At 51.7% G+C, this 17,546-nt stretch overlaps 6 protein-coding genes across 6 annotated transcripts; 1 reads left to right on the top strand and 5 right to left on the bottom strand.

The window, feature by feature from the left end:
- Window positions 1-166: 166 nt before the first annotated feature.
- On the bottom strand, window positions 167-1,661 carry Aspvir_002879 (uncharacterized protein; the record flags this gene model as incomplete). The annotated part of the gene is made up of 3 exons (XM_043274473.1): window positions 167-859; window positions 890-1,333; window positions 1,389-1,661. The coding sequence occupies 3 exons, from the start codon at window positions 1,659-1,661 to the stop codon at window positions 167-169; spliced, it is 1,410 nt and encodes a 469-aa protein (XP_043130408.1).
- Window positions 1,662-2,550: 889 nt separating this feature from the next.
- Aspvir_002878 (putative UDP-glucose,sterol transferase) lies at window positions 2,551-5,718 on the bottom strand (the record flags this gene model as incomplete). The annotated part of the gene is made up of 5 exons (XM_043274472.1): window positions 2,551-2,786; window positions 2,834-2,972; window positions 3,036-4,614; window positions 4,660-5,527; window positions 5,583-5,718. The coding sequence occupies 5 exons, from the start codon at window positions 5,716-5,718 to the stop codon at window positions 2,551-2,553; spliced, it is 2,958 nt and encodes a 985-aa protein (XP_043130407.1).
- Window positions 5,719-11,061: 5,343 nt separating this feature from the next.
- Aspvir_002877 (putative MFS transporter) lies at window positions 11,062-12,700 on the bottom strand (the record flags this gene model as incomplete). The annotated part of the gene is made up of 3 exons (XM_043274471.1): window positions 11,062-11,602; window positions 11,651-11,875; window positions 11,934-12,700. The coding sequence occupies 3 exons, from the start codon at window positions 12,698-12,700 to the stop codon at window positions 11,062-11,064; spliced, it is 1,533 nt and encodes a 510-aa protein (XP_043130406.1).
- Window positions 12,701-13,660: 960 nt separating this feature from the next.
- Aspvir_002876 (uncharacterized protein) lies at window positions 13,661-14,197 on the top strand (the record flags this gene model as incomplete). The annotated part of the gene is made up of 2 exons (XM_043274470.1): window positions 13,661-13,742; window positions 13,800-14,197. 2 exons carry the CDS (start codon window positions 13,661-13,663, stop codon window positions 14,195-14,197), a joined length of 480 nt encoding a protein of 159 aa, XP_043130405.1.
- A 737-nt stretch (window positions 14,198-14,934) lies between these two features.
- Window positions 14,935-16,047, bottom strand: Aspvir_002875 (uncharacterized protein; the record flags this gene model as incomplete). Its single annotated transcript, XM_043274469.1, has 3 exons — window positions 14,935-15,247; window positions 15,355-15,670; window positions 15,738-16,047. 3 exons carry the CDS (start codon window positions 16,045-16,047, stop codon window positions 14,935-14,937), a joined length of 939 nt encoding a protein of 312 aa, XP_043130404.1.
- Window positions 16,048-16,489: 442 nt separating this feature from the next.
- Window positions 16,490-17,519, bottom strand: Aspvir_002874 (uncharacterized protein; the record flags this gene model as incomplete). Its single annotated transcript, XM_043274468.1, has 2 exons — window positions 16,490-17,308; window positions 17,358-17,519. 2 exons carry the CDS (start codon window positions 17,517-17,519, stop codon window positions 16,490-16,492), a joined length of 981 nt encoding a protein of 326 aa, XP_043130403.1.
- Between the last annotated feature and the right edge of the window lie 27 nt (window positions 17,520-17,546).

The raw sequence follows: 17,546 nt of genomic DNA, 5'->3' as shown, positions 1-17,546 counted from the left end.
GGGTTGATTTGCATCACGCAGTCTTCGAGTATCAATCTCAGCATTATGTCTCCAAATAGTAAAACGGTTCCACTAAAGCTCTCACAATGTGTTTCTGGCCTAATAGGTACATGGAGGAGATTGCGGATCATGGACATTATCTAGGAACACCAACTATTTGAGACAATCAAGCCTCAAGACAAGAGTCGGTAGGATAGTTGCAGCTGTCGCCGCTACCACCGGTAATGCTGACATTCTCAAAGACAAAGTTAGAGCAGCTGCCATCACCACAGAGAATGTAGTAGTCCTTGCCGTCGCTCATAGTGCCAGTGACATCGATGAAGGTGATGTTATCGATCTTGACTCCGTTGGTAGGCTCGCCGGTAGGACCGCCGTTCAGGTAATCCTGCTGGATATCGATACCGTAGTCGGTGATGTCGGAGACGGTGATGTTCTCGTAGCTGATGTTGTAGACTTCACCGGTTGTTCCGGAATTTGTCTTGATTCTGCATCCATTCTCGCTGTTGATGACCTGCGAGTTAAAGATGGTCACCCCGTCAACGGTGTTGTCGCTCTTGCCGCCGATGGAGCCGATGCTCAGCCCGTGGCCGCCGTAGCAGTACATGTTGTCCACGACGATGTCCGTGCCGCTTGTGACGGCGACGCAGTCATCCTGGTTGTGGACCCAGCTATTCTGCAGGGTGAGGTTGGTGCTGGACTTGATGTCGAAGCCGTCAGAGTTGTGAGCGGCCGCTTCGCCGTCGCTGGCGCTGTTGGGGGCGTCGCCGGCGGAATTGTTCAGCGTCAGGCCGGAGATGATCAGGTTCTCGGTGTTCTCGATGTCGAAGCAGTAGACAGGCCAGTTCTGGATGTAGAGGTTCTAGATGCGCGAGTCGTACATGTGCTTGACGACGATGAAGTGGTCGGGCTTGGAGGAGCCGCCGTTGGAGCCCTCACCATCCCAGTAGGCGGCGCCGTTGCCGTCGATGACGTGGCCCTCTGCTCCGGTGATGGTCACATCGGTTCCGGAGATGACGATGGGGTCGAAGTCGTCGTCGGGGGTGTCGCCGAATGTTGTGGTACCGGCGAAGATCACGGCAGCGCCGGTCTGCAAGTTCTGAAGATCGATTGTGCTGGAAGGAGGGGCGTAGACATCCGACAGGAGGATGTTCGAGCAGGATGCAATGGCCGAGGAGATGGCAGCATACTCGGTGACGGTGCAGGTGGTGCCGCCGTTACCAGAGAACGTGGAGCTCTTCGTAGGGGCAGGGGCTTGCGTGGTGGGAGCCACAGCATCGGTTTTCGAGGCGGTGGGAGCAACAGTGGTAGTGGGCTGAGCAGTAGCCGTGTTGACCTGAGTCTGTCAGTAGCAGGTCACTCATTGAGATACTCGCCAACTGGATACTCACAGCACTGGTCTGAGTAGGAGCAGCGGCAGTAGCAGGACCCAGACAGCTACAGGCGCTTGACAGGTGCTTAGTCTTGTAATCGCAGTTGCTGAGAAGAGCGGCAGGCACGCCGGTAGTTTCTGTCACCGTGCTCGCGGTAAACGTGGCACAGAAGCTGGCAGCAGCAGCGGACGAGACCGAGAACACGGAGGCACAGGAATGAATGGAATCGCTGGGGTCGACACAGGCAAGAGCCAGGGGAATGAAGGGAACGAGGAGCGCACTGCGCTTCATCTTGGACAAAGGAGGGACGTTAAACAGACTAAAACACGCAAAAATGAAAAGTATGGGATGGAAGTGAATGGATATATGACCAAACCTGCGCTGTTGGGGTTGTCAGGAACGAGGGAAATGGGCATCCATAGGTCTTTATATCACTGACCGAGTCAGGAGACGACTATGACTATTGGAGCGTGGACGACTGGGCCATGCACACTCTGACTCAGTTACTCCATATAGACATCAGATAGATGGATCGCGCATGTTATTAGTTTGCATAACGGCTGTTTCAGCTTGCTTCGGGAACACAAAAGCCACAAACTCCTCGGAGACCACTTGATTGCACGGAGAATTGAAATGAACTGTTTAATTGCTTAATATCCATTACACTGGGGCTTGTCTTTAGCTTGTCAGTCTTGACTCGGTGGCATTGTGCTCATTGGCGCTCTCGGCAATTCCAACTCCACCAGCCAAAGCATTCACACCTCATTACGGAGCAAACATGGTTACTGGGGCTTCGGAAATGTTTCATCAGTGTCCACTATTTGATAGGGGCCTCGCTTGCCTTAGATCCGAGGTTCTGTCATTATCATTATCCGCACATTCCAAGTTTTATTCCCCGAGTTCATAGTCCTATTCGGCTGCAGACTCTATTCCAGGACCTGATGGATTCCATTGTACTCCAATGCGTGTGCAAGGACAATATCTCTGCTGTTGACGGGATTCAATCTTCGATATGTATGTGCAGCATTTATGTGTATCCCATATCCTCCGTGGTTCTATACTTAAATCACTTTGATGTAGGCGTTGATGGAGATCAGGTCCTCACTGGAATATCCGTGCTCATATGTCATATTCACTCATAAAAAGAAATGTTGTACAACCCCACGGGGGTAACAGGATATCATTCAGCATGACCATTCTCATTCTCACTTCCATTCGCTCTCACCCTATGCGTCTCCTGCAGCTCTTTCCACCGCCGCACCACCATGGCGCGTTCATCAGCCGAAGAGGCGCACATCTCATCGATCCCCTGCTGTATTCGCGAGGCCAGAATCTCCTTGATTTTGCTTTTTGACAGAGAGTTGCGCAGGCTCTTGTGGAGGCCGTCGAGGGGATATCCTGCTAGGCCCCAGAATCCTAGTATCGTCAGCACGAAGTAATCGAGAGAGAAAGGATGGTCAAACCTGCTGCGGGCTTGAGGATGACTCCCCCGAGACCTTTGCCGATGCCTTTCACAAGCCCGATTGGGCCGGATCTCTCCAGACCTTCTGCGGGCTGTATGACGAGTCCGGTGATGCCTTGGTAGAATTCCTGGGTGAATTCCTATTTGCACGTATTAGTTTCAGTCAATCCGGTGACAGAAGAGAATAACGACGTAGTATCAACCTTTCCAGCGGCTCGAAACCCACCCCGCACGCCCATCACCGTCGGAGTTTTGAGCACTGTCCTGTCGTGGTACAGCTTTGGGGCATTGTGGAACCCCTTGGATAGACTCAGCGTCACATCAGTAGGGACCGTAATGGCCCAGTTCAGCAGTCTCTTGCCCCACCGTTTACCGTGATAGCCAGTCTCGGACAGCACCACATGTATGCCTCCCTTCGCCTCCCTTGACGCACGTCGGCTGATCGTCTTCTCGAGATCCAGTTCACCTCCGTCCTCGTCGCTCTCGACTCGTGTATCTGTAGATTCCGATTGGGCCGTGGACTGGTCCGATATTCGACTTCTTGGCTCCGTCCCGCTATCCCTGGATATGCGATCGGGAGCAGACACAAAACTCGTACTCTCACCATCAAATTCCTCGTCCTCCTCGTCGTCCACGTCCTGGTCCTCATCCTCGTCAACTTCCTCCTCGGCGTCGCCGGAAGGACTCGATATCGGTGAGTCGGACTGCGATCGCCGCATACTCGCTACAGCACCCAGCTGCGACCGTACCCGGTCTTCCGGGGGAATGCCGTCCATTGACTTCATATTCTTCCGTATACGTGCCTCACAGTTGCGGGTGAGCTCATCGTCGTGACTATGACGCCACCCATGTTTCTTGTGGTGATGGTGATGGCGCGAGATCGCCCCGGCTAGGTCCACCGGCGCAGTTGTGAGCGCCGCCACAAAATCCGTCATGATGCCGTAGAGCACCGCGGCTCCCGCAGTGAGGGGACCCGCCGGGTCGCGGTTGGTATCGTATTCTTTCGACCGGTACAGGACGACATCACGCGGTTTGAGGAAGCCCGCCTCGACGAGTATAGCCGCTGCAAATGAGCTCAGCCTGAAGTGCGAGTGGCGCACCCACCATACCGCCGGGCGGTGCGGACAGATCGAGCATCGCAGCGTCTCCAGGTCCAGGTGCCGGTGGAAACTGGCCACGGCGCACTTGACCCCGTTCTCCTGTCGCATCTTCGCGCCGATCTCGCCCGCTTTCTCCTGCATCTCCGGCCCGAGCGCCTTGTTGATCGCGTCTGCGAGCTTCTCCACGTTCAGCTGTTTATATGGGATGGGCGCCGGGCCTGCACCGGCTCGGTACACTATCGAGCCCCAGAAGGGCTGGTCGCCGAAGAATGGGATGATGATTGTCGGACGGCCGAGCGCGAGCCCGGCTGCTGTGGTTCCTGCTCCGCCGTGATGGACCACGCATGAGACGCGCTTGAACAGCCAGTCGTGCGGAATGCTGCCGACCATGAATACGTTCTTGGGGATTTCGGCTTCCCCGGCGCCGATGTTGCCCCAGCCTTTGTTGACGAGTGCGCGCTGGCCGGTTTTGACGATCGCCTCGAAGACGATCTTGGTCAGTTTGGTCGGGTTATCGACGACGATGGAGCCGAACCCGACATAGATGGGTGGGGGCCCGTCTTGTAGGAACTTGACCAGGTCGTCGGGCGGCGTGTAGCTGCTTGGAGCAGGGAGCATGCTGAAGCCACAGATGTCGACATTGCTCAGCCAGTCGACTGGTTTGGGGAGCAGAGCCGGTGACCTGCTAGTGTCAGTATTCGAAACCCAAACAATCGAGGATACGAACCAGAGATAAGTGAAGGGAATGCGAAGTCTATGAACGATACCCGGCGCGCGAAAGGCGTCCAACGGGTCGAGCCCCAACTCTCGCTTGCGGAATTTATTCAGCAGATCTCCCAACCCCTCATAGAGCATCATCTCGACAATCGCATACGAGGCGAAATTCGCGACGGATCGCTTCGTACGGGTCGGACGCACATTGGCCAGCGGATGCGGAAAAGCCTGCGTGGCCGTCCAGGGCATCGTGAACATGAGAGACAGTGGCACGCCCAATTTCTCCGCGCAGCTGAGATGTGCAAAGCTCGGCGGGTTGGCGATGATTGCGTCTGCCACGAACGGCTGCTCCCGGTAGTCCACCGCCTCGCTCCACGGATCCTCGGGGATATGATGCAGTCCCGTTCCATCGCCCATCTCGAAACACGACCGCCAGCAGCCAGAAAATATCGCTGCCATTTCCCTCCGCCGGCGCCGGATCGCCCCGCTGCGCAGCGTTTTCATCCCCGGCAGCAGACCGGGGTTCTTCACCATGAACGCCATGAGCTCGGCGGGATCGCCGCCAATGCTGAAGAATTCGAGACCGTGGTCTTGGACGAAGTCGCGAAAAGCTAAATGAGTCGCGAGTCGGACGCGATGGCCCCGTTCTTTCAGGGCCATACCGAGTGCGACAAAGGGTTGTACGTCGCCGCGCGATCCGACGACATGGATGACGATGTTGAGGCGGAGCGGGAAGGGCTCAGTTTTCTCGATGGAGGGCTGGGGAAGGGTTGCCTTTCGTACATCTTCCGGCGTTGGTTCGATTGGCTTTTCTATATGCCTGAGGAGGTTCGTGAGGCTAGATTTTCGGCCGCGGAACTTGATCTCGAGTCGTCCGTCGTCTGCAGCAACAATCACATCAGCTTCGCTATTTATCCGTTGATACAGAACTCGTACCCATCACCCGCACACCCGTGTACATCCCATGGTCCAGCAGGGGCGTGGCACGAATGTCCACCGAGACCGGGTCGCTGAGGGTCTCCTGGGGCCAGTCGGCCGTTGCGATGCCACCTGTGGAGTGTTGCAGAGGCATCGTGTCCTGGATGGATCAAGATCCCAGGTTTAAGGACTAATAGATTGAGAATATTCATGAGAAAGTAAGGTGCAACTCATGTCCTCTTGCATAGATTTGTGGTCTCGCGATGCGGTGGCCTCACCGATGATGTCATGGCCCGTTCATCTTTGCTGGTGGGTCGATAGAGATACCTCGGCATCGCGGTCGTCTTCATACTCGGTAAATTATCTCAGGGTTGATCAACCCATTCAGCACAGTAGATGACCTAAAATAGGCTATGACGATCCTTTTCTTCCGCCATAACCGGTTCGGCCTCGGGATGGAGACCTTTGGCCGATGTAGATCAATCCCGTGGTGTCGATCATTTCCAATTCAACATCTATATAAAACATTCAAATACTCCGGACCCTTGAATTCCTTGTTCTAAATATCCATGAATAAGAAATTCTTGACAGCTTCCATGTTCGGGGACATTCATGTTTGGCCAGCGCCTTGGCTCGCCATATCTTGGGGAGTTGACGGAGATTCCGTTCAATTCGTACTTTCGTTTGTATTCGAATCTCTTGGGGATAGACTGGCTTATCCAACCCGCAACTAAATGGGTTAACCATACCCAATCCGCATGGATATGGATAACCCATTGGGTGCACATGATCTAAGAGTAAGGCCTCTCAGAACTGATAGACTTATCTAATCATATCTAGGCCTGTATATGGGTATATTTTTATGTCTATAGATAGAGAATGATTATATCCATCTATATATAAAATACAATACTAGATTTACTAAGAAAAATTAGAGTTATGATAGATTTTAGATCTTAGATGGTGGTGATTAGGATGGTAGTGGTAAGATATATATATACCTGCGCTACTCTTTATGCTAAGCTTAGGGGGCACCCCTACTCCCTTATATAAGACTATTCTACCTTTTATGATAGGTAATATATAATATTTATATAGTGAATTATCATATGATAAAATAAAATATAGATATCCTAGTTGTGTAGCTAGAATACTAGAACAACAGGTGGTAATTAGAATACTAGGGGTTACCTGACTGGATATATCCATTATCCATTATCCATAATCTGCATGTGTTGGATCAAACATAGTGCGGATCAATCCATATCCAATCCACAACCAGTCTACCCAGAGATACAGATTGCTGCGATTTGGGGGAGAGCTCATAGACTACACTTTGTTGTAGAAGGATAGATTATTATTTATTAATGAATGCTTGCCTTTGGCCTGAACTAACTGTTATATGATTGTATGTTAACAATATTCCAGAGGGTTGTGACTACTCAATTACAAAGCTATGGCGGCGATCGGAGAAGCAAAAACATGAGCTTATTGAAATTGTACATTTCTCTGTGTGTACTTAGGTTAGGAGGCTACTGGAATACATACACAGAAGCACATGGACCATGGTAAATAGAGTTGTAGTGTACAGTATGGGAAAAGGGAATGTGGGAAAATGCAGGGATAGAAACGGAAGAAAAACAGCCAGCAGGCCATGAAGAGAAATCGGGGCCATAAATGCTGTTGAGTTTGCGGCTCAGAATCTCTCCTTTGCGGCTCAGAATCTCTCCGTTGCGGCTCAAGATAGCGCGCTGTTTTCTGCTTTGGATTCTATGGATTGCGGATTTTGCCTGTCTATTGGGCGGATCTGCATAGAGAAATGCCATTTTCGGTTTTGGTCCCCAATCTCTGATTGGTTGCTCTTGGATCCCTTCTAAAGCAATGTAGGTAGTGGACAGCAGGAGTTGTTCGTGAGTCTCAACATGCTTGAAGTACATATCAATTATTTAAAGAGCCCATCCCGTCTCTCGAGTACTCAGTATTCCATATCTGAATACAGACCGATCAGCTTTACTTATATCTCGAAGAGATTCTAGTCCTTGAACTCCGCTCTCATTCGCCAGAATGTCCAGCCCTGTACCTTTCGTCTACAGAAATCCACTAGATGATGTATATTCTTCCAATTTTGATACCATCTCTTCCAATCAGCCTACAAACTTCGCTCTCCATTACCCTGTTCAGGAGGAATCACTAGCCCTTGCAACCGATCGAACAACTGCCACATATCCATTGCAAGACTTTGCTCTTGATACAGCTTCGCAATCCGATTGGCATATGCCAGTGTCTGCAGTGTCTCAACCAGGGTTTACTTCGGATCTACTCCTTTTTAATCCAGGGACGGAGCCATTTCTGAACCAGCTAAGGGACAATCAATATTTTGTGGACAGACACTCTCGTCAATCGCAAGGCTATATCATTGAGCACGGCGAGCAGGGAGGGTCAATTCCACCCTTGATGAATCAATTTCATTCTTTCCAGTCTGTGACCCAGGATGGGGTTTGCCAGACTATGGACAAAGTGTAGGTTCCCCAGGCTGTCGGAGATACTGCCGCTGATTGCTCTCGCTCATAGACAACCGGCTGAAAACGCTCACCTAGTCTGCAAGTGGGAGGGATGTATCTACAAAAAACCGTTCAACAGAAAGGCGGACCTATCTCGTCATGTTGAGTCAATGCATATTGCGCCACGCTCATACGGCTGTGTCGTTGAGGGGTGCTCTCGCCTTTTCAGCCGGAAGGACAGACGCGATGCGCATATGCTGCAACGCCATTTGGTCTCGAGCATACAAAAGCAGGCTAAGGTGTAGGTAGCCTTGACGAACGCTGCTACGGTCCTTTTCCTTGCCACCGCTCTCTTGTTTGCGCTTTAGCTTAGTCCGCCTTCTGTCCCTTCCTTTTCCACAGTGTTAACTCCCGTCATATCGATAAATTCTATTGGTGGTGATGCAAATGATGACCCTTCTCTGACTAAAACATTGTATAGTAGAACAGCTGCTGGACTACATCCCGGCGAGCTAGGACGGCAAGGTGATGTTGTATCCTGCCAACATCAGGATTCCTATCCGCCGCCTTGTGGTACCAGTATCTGGCGACGCCAGCCCAGGTCTCGCGGTCACGCAGGTTCACCTTTTCTACTGCCATTCTGTATCGTGCTAAATTGCCCAGGCATTCGATCCAGGTCTATTCAAATGCGCGGACACTTACTAATAGCAGAGTGATCATCGAGTAAGCCATGTAAATGAAAGTCAGCATATGCTCCAGGGAGTCGGATGCCGTAACGCCACATACGAGCCGGCATGGCATATTTCTCTGCCAGTCTTTTAAGCATAGGACTTGCGGACGGATGTTGTGATGCTAGAAAGGAGTCGTGATGCTTGTTCAGCAGATTCGAACATCGCGTCCACTCTGAATGCTCCCGTCATTGATGTGGCGTTGGCCAACCAACAAGCACCTATGGATTTCTGCGCTTAAGGCCCCCAGACTCTGTTGGCTGTTGGATCGCTCCCCACGGGAGATATTTTCCTCCTGCTCAATAGTTGCACCATCTGACCGAGTGCATCCCTGCTTTTTGGTCTGGGAAGCCACACCAAGCGCGGAGGCAGTATGCTCGATGCGGCCATCTCGAACAGAAATTATTTCAACCTACTTTACGAGTACTACTACCTCCGCTCTATCCCGAGCGATCGACTAGACCGGAGAACCCGAATCTACCATGCTTACGCCCATGTTCACCTATGTTCAGTATCTCTGTAACGAGGAAAGTGATACAGTTAAACGTAATATCAACATGAGTATTTGCTTCCTCTCCGCCCACCTGGCTGACCTTTCTTCTGGTTACCGAGTGGATCTCTTTTCAATTAACCTGTAGCACGTCCTGGCTAAATGGTAATTATAACCAATGTGTACACTGGTAGTAACCCTTCAGATCCTGTGCATCATGGACTGCAGCTTGAAATATATTGAATCGTTCGCCTGGGGTAGTTATTTGTCTATAATCAAGAAAGCATTATCAATGACCAGACTATTTCGATTCCTTCACTGTTCAACTGCCCAAGATGAGATTTATCTTTGCCGCTTGGATCTGTCGATTCGATCGCGTTGTATTTGGGCGTCACGGGTGTTTTGAATAGTTGGTGATTCGTTTGAGACTGCACGGTATGCGGAAAAGGATCATATGGTCGCAGCCCAACGAAATCAGAAGATATATGGTTGAGCTGAGTGGTGTAAGCGGACACGACCTCAGTTGCATCTTCCGCTAGCCTCTCTCTAGGTTGGCCTCTCGAAGTAGCTGGGGAGAAGGTTGGGTGTATGATTTCCACAAGAGTAACCCGACAAAAAACCGATCCTCGGAATGGTGGTCATTTTGCAGCCATTCCCCACAGGCAGTGATCAATCCGGTCTCAGCAGTGGCGGGATTTAGCAACGGCCAGAATGCCGTCTCCCATTTAGTTTTGAACTCTGCTTTCTTGTCTACCTGGGTGGTGGGTAGCATCGTTGAAAATCCAAACGAGACCAGCTCGAGGTGACATGCAAAACCAGAGACATCAATGGGGAGAGCAAGCTGTATATAACGATTGGATACCATTGAAATGTACCCCAGCATCATACTGAATCCCAGAGAGGATTGGAATAGCTTCCAGGAATATGGGCTACTCCACTGGATCAGGACGATGATCTGCTGATATGGTGAGGAATCGTTTACCGGTGCTCAAGACAGGCCTTGAAGCCCAGGAATTGTCGACACGAACTCCAAAGACCTCGACCATAGTTGAGAGGCAGACTGTGATGGCTCCAAGACATCGACTCCCGGGTGAAAGGAAAAATGAAGGATACCAAGGACTGAATGAGCCGGCAGTTGGTCGACCTCTTTTGAAATGTAAGGGATGCTTTGAAAGCAAGGCTTGATTTTCACGCATTGGCTGAGCATTTGGAGGCCACCGTGGGGGTTATTTGAAGATGAGCGGTCGAAAGAAGGGGTTATGATATTTCCGAGTCGGCAAAATTTCCCGGGCACTAGGTTTCGCTATCCTTCCTTGATCTTGACCTCTTCCGGTAAGACAATCGACCAGGCGTTCCAGATCATCTTAAGCTAAGATGTTTCGCTGAACTAGAAACGCGGTGGAATCACGGCAAGCTTTGAGCCCGCATTGTGATTTGTGTGGCCTTTCGGGAAGTGAGGGGAATAATGCCCGAGGCCGTCACCTGATTTTATATACAACGATTTCGCGTAGAATGTTGCGCAGAGGATGATCAGCTTATATTTTACAAGGTATTCTTGATTAAAGGAAAGAATATATGCAAACTCTATATGCGATTCATCTATATCCATGTCATATCTCAGAAACCCAAAATCCTTTGCAGTGGAAGACATGTCCTAGCCCAGCCACGGCATGTCCTCACAATATCACCCCAGTCCACGCATCCAGACGTAGCCATTACCGTTAGTGCAGGTATGCGATGTGCTGCTGATGGTTTTGACACGCAAGTACTACAGGCCCTCAATCCCGTTTCAAGCCAACCTTCCCGGCCTTCCGCAGCCCAAAGTACCCGAGAAGAGTGCAAAGAACCATAAACCCAAACATCGTCCAGAAACTAGCGCGATATCCAGCCATCAGCGCACCCGTCTCATCAGCGCCAGACTCCTCCGTCACAACCGTCGAGATAACCTGAAGAATTGCCAGGCCCAGGGCACTCCCGAACTGCGCGGCCGTGTTGAAGACGGCACCCGCCAGCGCCTGCGTGTCATCCGGGAAGCTATCCGTGATGATTATTAGGCCGATGGTGTAGAGCGCGTTGAAGCTCACGGCCTGCAGGAGCTGCGCAACGAAAGCGTTTCCCCAGTAAGGCCAGGACGGCTGGATGACGGCCATGAGTAAGGGGGATCCGGCGCAGAGGAGGGACGTCACTGTGGCGATCCAGAAGGCGGGGACTTTGTGCACGAAGACGCCGATGACGAGGTTCAGCAGGACGCCGACTATGAGGCTGGGGAGGATGCGGACAGAGGCGTCCAGCGCTGATAGGCCTTGGACTTCTTGGAAACTGGGCCGGGTTAATGAGTGGCCACAGGGGGATGGAGGGAAGGCTTACAATAAGCTGGCAAAGAGCTCCATTGAATTGACAACTGTTGTTGAGATAGCAATGGCAGCGCAGATGCTCGAAAAGGCTGTGTTTTTCCACAGTGCATTAGGAATGAGAGCTGGCTTGTGCCTCTTGACTTGGTAGTGGACCCAGCCGACAAATGAGGGAAGAGCAAGGGCAGCCAGGCACAGAATGACGATGTTATCGGCAGATTTGATCCGTGATGGATTGGCGCTCACAATAATATCCTCGGGTTAGCTTCAAACGATGTTGTTGTCACAGGATGACCTACGCCAGGAGATAACAGAGCAATGCCATGAACGCGGAAGCCAGCCCAGCACCAACCCAATCGATCTTAGTCGTGATGTTGTGAAGGAGATCCGAGTACTGCGTGGTCTTACTCCGAGGCAAAGCCCAAAGACCGGCAACCGAGAATACGAGCGTGATACCGCTAGAGAGAAACCACCCCGATCTCCAACAGATAGTGTCGACCAGGACGCCCCCGACCACCAGGCCCAAAGAAAATCCAAGGGGTTGGCTGACCCCCAAGCACGAAAAAGCGACATTGCGGCTTCTTCCTGGAGGCAGAAGCTGCGTCACGATGGAGATGGACGAGGCCAAGTGCATCGCCAGACCGACACCTTGGAGTGCTCTCAAAACCACCAACTCCTGCCCGGTGCGAGCCAGGCCTTGACCGATCATCAATGCGCCACTGGCAAAGGAGCCGACAAGTTCGACCCACCGTGGACCAACAGTGTCTGCCAGGGACCCCGCCAAGAGAAGCGTCGAGGCAGTCGCGAGGCTACTCACCGATGAAGGCCAGAAGGATAGAGAAGGGGGAAGTTGAAGCTCCTTGGTAATAGTTGGCAGACCGACAATCACCAGCCCATTGATCACGCTGGCGGTTAGAGTCACAGCGAAAAGCTGGCTGAGTACCACGACCTTTCGCAACTGCGATTCTCGGGACGCTGGCCGTGCATTTTCTGGGGACCGAAGATTCGTCGCTTCCAATACGAGAGAGTTGATGGGTCTAATCGTCGCAGTCGTGGTGGTAGACATGTTGCCGACTGCTGAAGTATCGCTACAGTTCAAAATCCTTCAGGGCCTTTATTTAGATAGGAGCTAGTTAATATAGCTTAGGGCATATATGATATATGACTCAGAAGACTAGACTGCGCCCTGGGAAGTACATTTTTTCCTTTAGTTGAGGAGAAGCGAGACTAAGAGACATGCCACGCGACGCTAGGGCACGCTAAAGTCTAAAACTGGGGATATTATCATATTAGGCAATAGAAACGTATTCCTCCGGTGTCGCCCGCTCCGGTTCGTGCGCCTGAGCTTGGGGATTTTCTCTCATAGCCGAGCCAGACCCACTCAGCGGACTATAGACTGCCAGTATCAGATCTTGTGAGTTACTTTGCGTGCTTGGAATGGTCCGAATCCTTGAAAGTCAAGTAGCCGATTCCAGCTTCTACTACTCGGTACTGTGTACAGTCTGCAGATGAACAGCACTCAATAACCCAATGGTGTAAAGCGGACTAACTGATCTGCTATTTAAGAGATAATAGCTTTGAGAGTATCTCGTTTCTGTAACACTCTCAAGTCACTTGCTATTCCGTGGAAAGGCCCTCACTTTCAAATCAGTAAGGCACGTTGGTGTACATGATGCAGGCAGCGGCCTTGATTTTAAGGCTTCAACCACTACTTGAGGCAGGCTCAGGAGTGCACCTGCTGGTCGCTGATACAAAGTGCATTATCAGGAGAAGGAGCCGGTTACAACTTGGCAGTAACAACACGAAGAAAGAACTGTGAGAACCATCCTTAGGGTCACTCTCACACGGCCCTTCCTGAAACTGTGCTCGTCTGACCAAACACTACTCCCCCGTCCGACAGCAGCATCCCTATATCTCCATCTCGAGCTCCCTTTCCGTCCTGCCTATGCCTTTTGCAAACAACTAAGTTGTCGCTTGAGATATTATCACCCAAATCTTCCGCTTCGGTCATTGTTAAATGTACAAAATGACCGACAATAACACCTCAAACAAGACGAGTCACCCATCCCCCTCCACTGCCAACGAGAGCACCGTCCAGCCACCACGCGGTATGCTGAATGTTTCCACCCATGGATACATGAAGACAAACACTCTAATAACAACAGATGTCCGCCCCTGTCAACGTTGCCCCAACCAAACCGGTCACCTGGCTGACCGTTGTCCGCTACGACCTCTGCCAACTGCCGTGAGAAACACTACCAGCGTTACTGCTCGACCTGGCCCCGTGAGCACCACAACATCCGCCTTTGTGGTTTCTGTTGGAGGAAATCATATCTGGCACTACGGCAGCCGCACCAATGCGGTTGCCATCCAGATCCCCACGGTTGTGATTGAGGCGCCCACAGTTGCGGTCCAGATTCGCGACAACCCGAAACGCAGGCGTAGAAAGAGACCAAACAAGGCGGCCAGGAGGGCTCGATTGGCGGCTGAGCATACCAATTCTCAGGACACAACCCCGGCAGCGGTGAAGACGGAGGATAGTGATGACAAGGTGGTCCAGTGAGGCACCGTATTCTGTGCGCTGAGACTCATTCCATGTTCAACTGTGGTCTGTCCACTTGTTACAATAAAAGCTGGAGAACGAAGATCATGTGGCCTGACGTTCGAATAAAGTTCCTGTCTTAGAAAGAAGGCAACAGAGTAGATTGAGGAGAAGACTTGACAGATGGATTCCACGCATGTACTTAGCTACGAAAGAAAGAAAGGGAGCGCTCACACGCCCTAAGGCATACTCTACCCGTTGAACAATTACGACCTGCTTCGATAGTAACATGCCATGTCCGCTAAACCTGTACTCGAGGACAGGAAGACGTTGGAGACAGTAAACAGGGGCTCCTGGTTACCCCTCTACCCGCGTCATGGTCCAGTGTGGAACATCTCGCCGTTGAACTTCGTGTGCATCAATGCTCGGCGGATCGTCAAGGCTAGTCCTCTAATAAAGATCCTCAATTGTGCATGAAGTCTTCAAAACACAGGATCCTTCTTGACGGCTACAGTCAGTCAATGACCATGCATTCAGTACTTCCACATACAATCACACGAGATCAAACGTGTTTTTCTAGGATTCCGTGGATTGAGTAGAATGTCTATTCTCTCCCAAAGAGTTATAATACTCGCCAATGTCGAATCCACTAGTCTCCTCGAGCTCTTCAAGAGCAATCTTCTTCACTTCATCCGGTACAGAGACACATAGCTCATGGCACCTCTCCCATTGTAGGTCAACCCCATCTCAATGTCCGCCTACGGTTCGTCGGGCACAGTGTCAAGGACAAGGGTGGAGGTATGCTCGACGCGTCCAAAGTCACGGCAACCACGCTCTGGAACCCTTGCTTCCAGATCACGGAGATTCTTTGGGCTGGGGCTCTCGCGAGAGTCCTCCATCAGATTGACATCCTGGTCAGCATCAAGCTCGTCCCAGTAGCCGCTGTAATCGCGCAGGATCAGACCCTCGCCACAGCCGGTTTCATGGACGGCACGCGCCGAAGTAGCTCTTTGCAAGTCGCGACGTGAGGAAAGGATGGGTACCACATTCAGTATGGGAGGTGTTTGGTCTCTGGCGTGATGCGAGAAAGGCCGTTATTCATGATGAAGCGTGCATTGATTGCTTCCTTAATACAGTATGGCGCTGCTCCCGGTTGAATGGACCACCATTTGGCGAACATGGAGTTGTGGTAGATGCCGCGCACGACACTCTCCACCTCGGTGGTGATCCAGTTATTAGGACGACGGAGGCGAGCGTACCGTTCGATATTACCGTAATACGTCGCCATGAGGATCAAAAGGTCCTTATTCATCGTCGGCAAATCGGCTGGCAGCGGTGTATACAGTAGGTGACTCACGTCGTCCTTCTGCGGGGGTAGTGGCTCTGAGGTGAACTTGTCGATCCGATCGTCTTCTGTAATGTCAAAAATGCCACGGTCTCGTATATTCAAGATATCAAAAATACTCCAGTCCTCGTCACCTCCGGTCGTGGGTGCTTTTCAAATTTCGTCTTGACATCCAGGTAGACCGCACGGCAGTGTCTGCGTTGAGGTACCCTGGACCTGGCTTGGGGAATACAGTCCTGGTGTAGTCGTCCGTAGCATTGTAGCGTAGATCTGCCGCCATGATGGCTTCGTAGATCTCCCACTGTTTGTTCTCGCGCGCCTCTTCTGCAATGTGCGCTTCGGGAAGGAGGTCCGCTCTGAAAAGGTTTACATAACCCGCCACAGCACATGCTCCACCGACAAGACACTTCATCTGCGGATAGCGGCTGGCAAGAGCCCGGTAGGTTTCCTTCTTGGCCGTCTCCGGGTACCAGATGCAGTAATGGAACTCGTCTAGCTCGCTCATCTCAGGGGTCCTATCGCTCATGATCTCTCTGGCGTTCAATGCACGGGTGAATTTGGGCAATAATCCAGGAAGTTCGGTGGCAAAGCCTGGATGGTATCGAATTCCGCGCACGACACATAGTTGAGTGATTTCTTCTCCCAGGGCTCTGGGGATTCGTTGACCGCGGACAGCAAGAAGGCAACCCTTTTCATTGTATTTCTTGTTCGAGAGACTGTCACTAGATGAGGCTCATCTCCAGAGAGCGAGCGGTGAAGAGGTCAATCACCCTACTATGGCAAAGCCCGCCGTGAATGTAACCGTGACAGGGGCTTAGGGACAGGGAACATTCTATCGTCTGGGGTAGCTATCTCATAAACCTGGCATTATCTGCATGCCAAGCGAACTTTGGACCAGAGAGCGGAAATGAGGCGCAGTGAGTTTAGAGCTGTTGGATCAGGACGAAGTAGGTCCTCCATTTTTCCGTCTATTCCAGCCAGGCCTCTACAGCCACCTTGAGATGACTCGACAACCACTCCTCCTCAAGTGGCACCTCCACATCAAATCCATGATCTCCCTCCCGCAGCGTCAAAACAATCTTATCCCCACCAGGTTTGCCCTTCATGACCTCCCGCGCCTTGGCAACAAACTTCTCACTCTGCTCCACCGGCACAACCGCATCCTGCAACTCATGCATAATCGCAATACCTCCCCGCGGGATCTTCACATCAGGCCGATCAAGCCACTCAAGCGGATACCGCAGTTCCCGCGGCGAGCCCTCCGCGCCGTATTCGTAGAATTGTCCCAGGCCACCGTAGTATATAGCCCCTACCATCAAATCGAATCGATCCGGTATAACGGCCGACGAGCGAATCGCGCTTCTGTCCATTTCAGCCAGATAATCATCCACCGTGGACGCAGGCACATCCGGTAAGGGCTCAGAGCTTGTAGCTGTGCGGAAGTACTCCGACGCCATGTCGACGCAGGGATACGTAGCTGTCGTCGCGCGGATCTCGTCTGCGTGTGCCAAGCCAACGAAGATACTCAATAATCCGCCTGCTGAGTCGCCAGCCGTTAGGACCCGGTCCAGATCGAGCTGTATTGGTGTGGAAGATGTTTCGAGCAGCTCCGTGACGGCAGAGGAATGCAGCCAGGCCCAGAAATCTTCAATGTCGGAGAAGATCTCCGGGCTGGTTGATTCGAGGAGGAGCCGGTAGTTTGGGCTTATGATGACCGCGTCGTGCTTTTTGGCGAGCTCCAGCAGCCAGATCGGGAACCAGTCCATCATGAGGGAGTCGCCAGTTATCTGGTCGTGTTAGTCGTGCAATTGATCCATGAGGGGGTGGAACTCTTACCAGCCCTCCGCCGTGGAAGCGGACGATTACTGGGCGTTGGCCGGTGAATGTAGACTGGGGGATGATAAAGTCGGCGCGGATGGCGTGGTCTTCAATCCGTTTATAGTGCGTCTGGATCAGGTTGAAGCCAGCGAGTTTTTCGTGAGTTTCGATTGAGCCCATTTTCGATGATAGATGTGTCGGAGTTTG

The sequence above is a fragment of the Aspergillus viridinutans genome, assembly GCF_018404265.1.
Source record: "Aspergillus viridinutans IFM 47045 DNA, scaffold_13, whole genome shotgun sequence".
NCBI lineage: Eukaryota > Fungi > Ascomycota > Eurotiomycetes > Eurotiales > Aspergillaceae > Aspergillus > Aspergillus viridinutans.
This window is presented reverse-complemented; position numbering and strand designations above follow the sequence as displayed.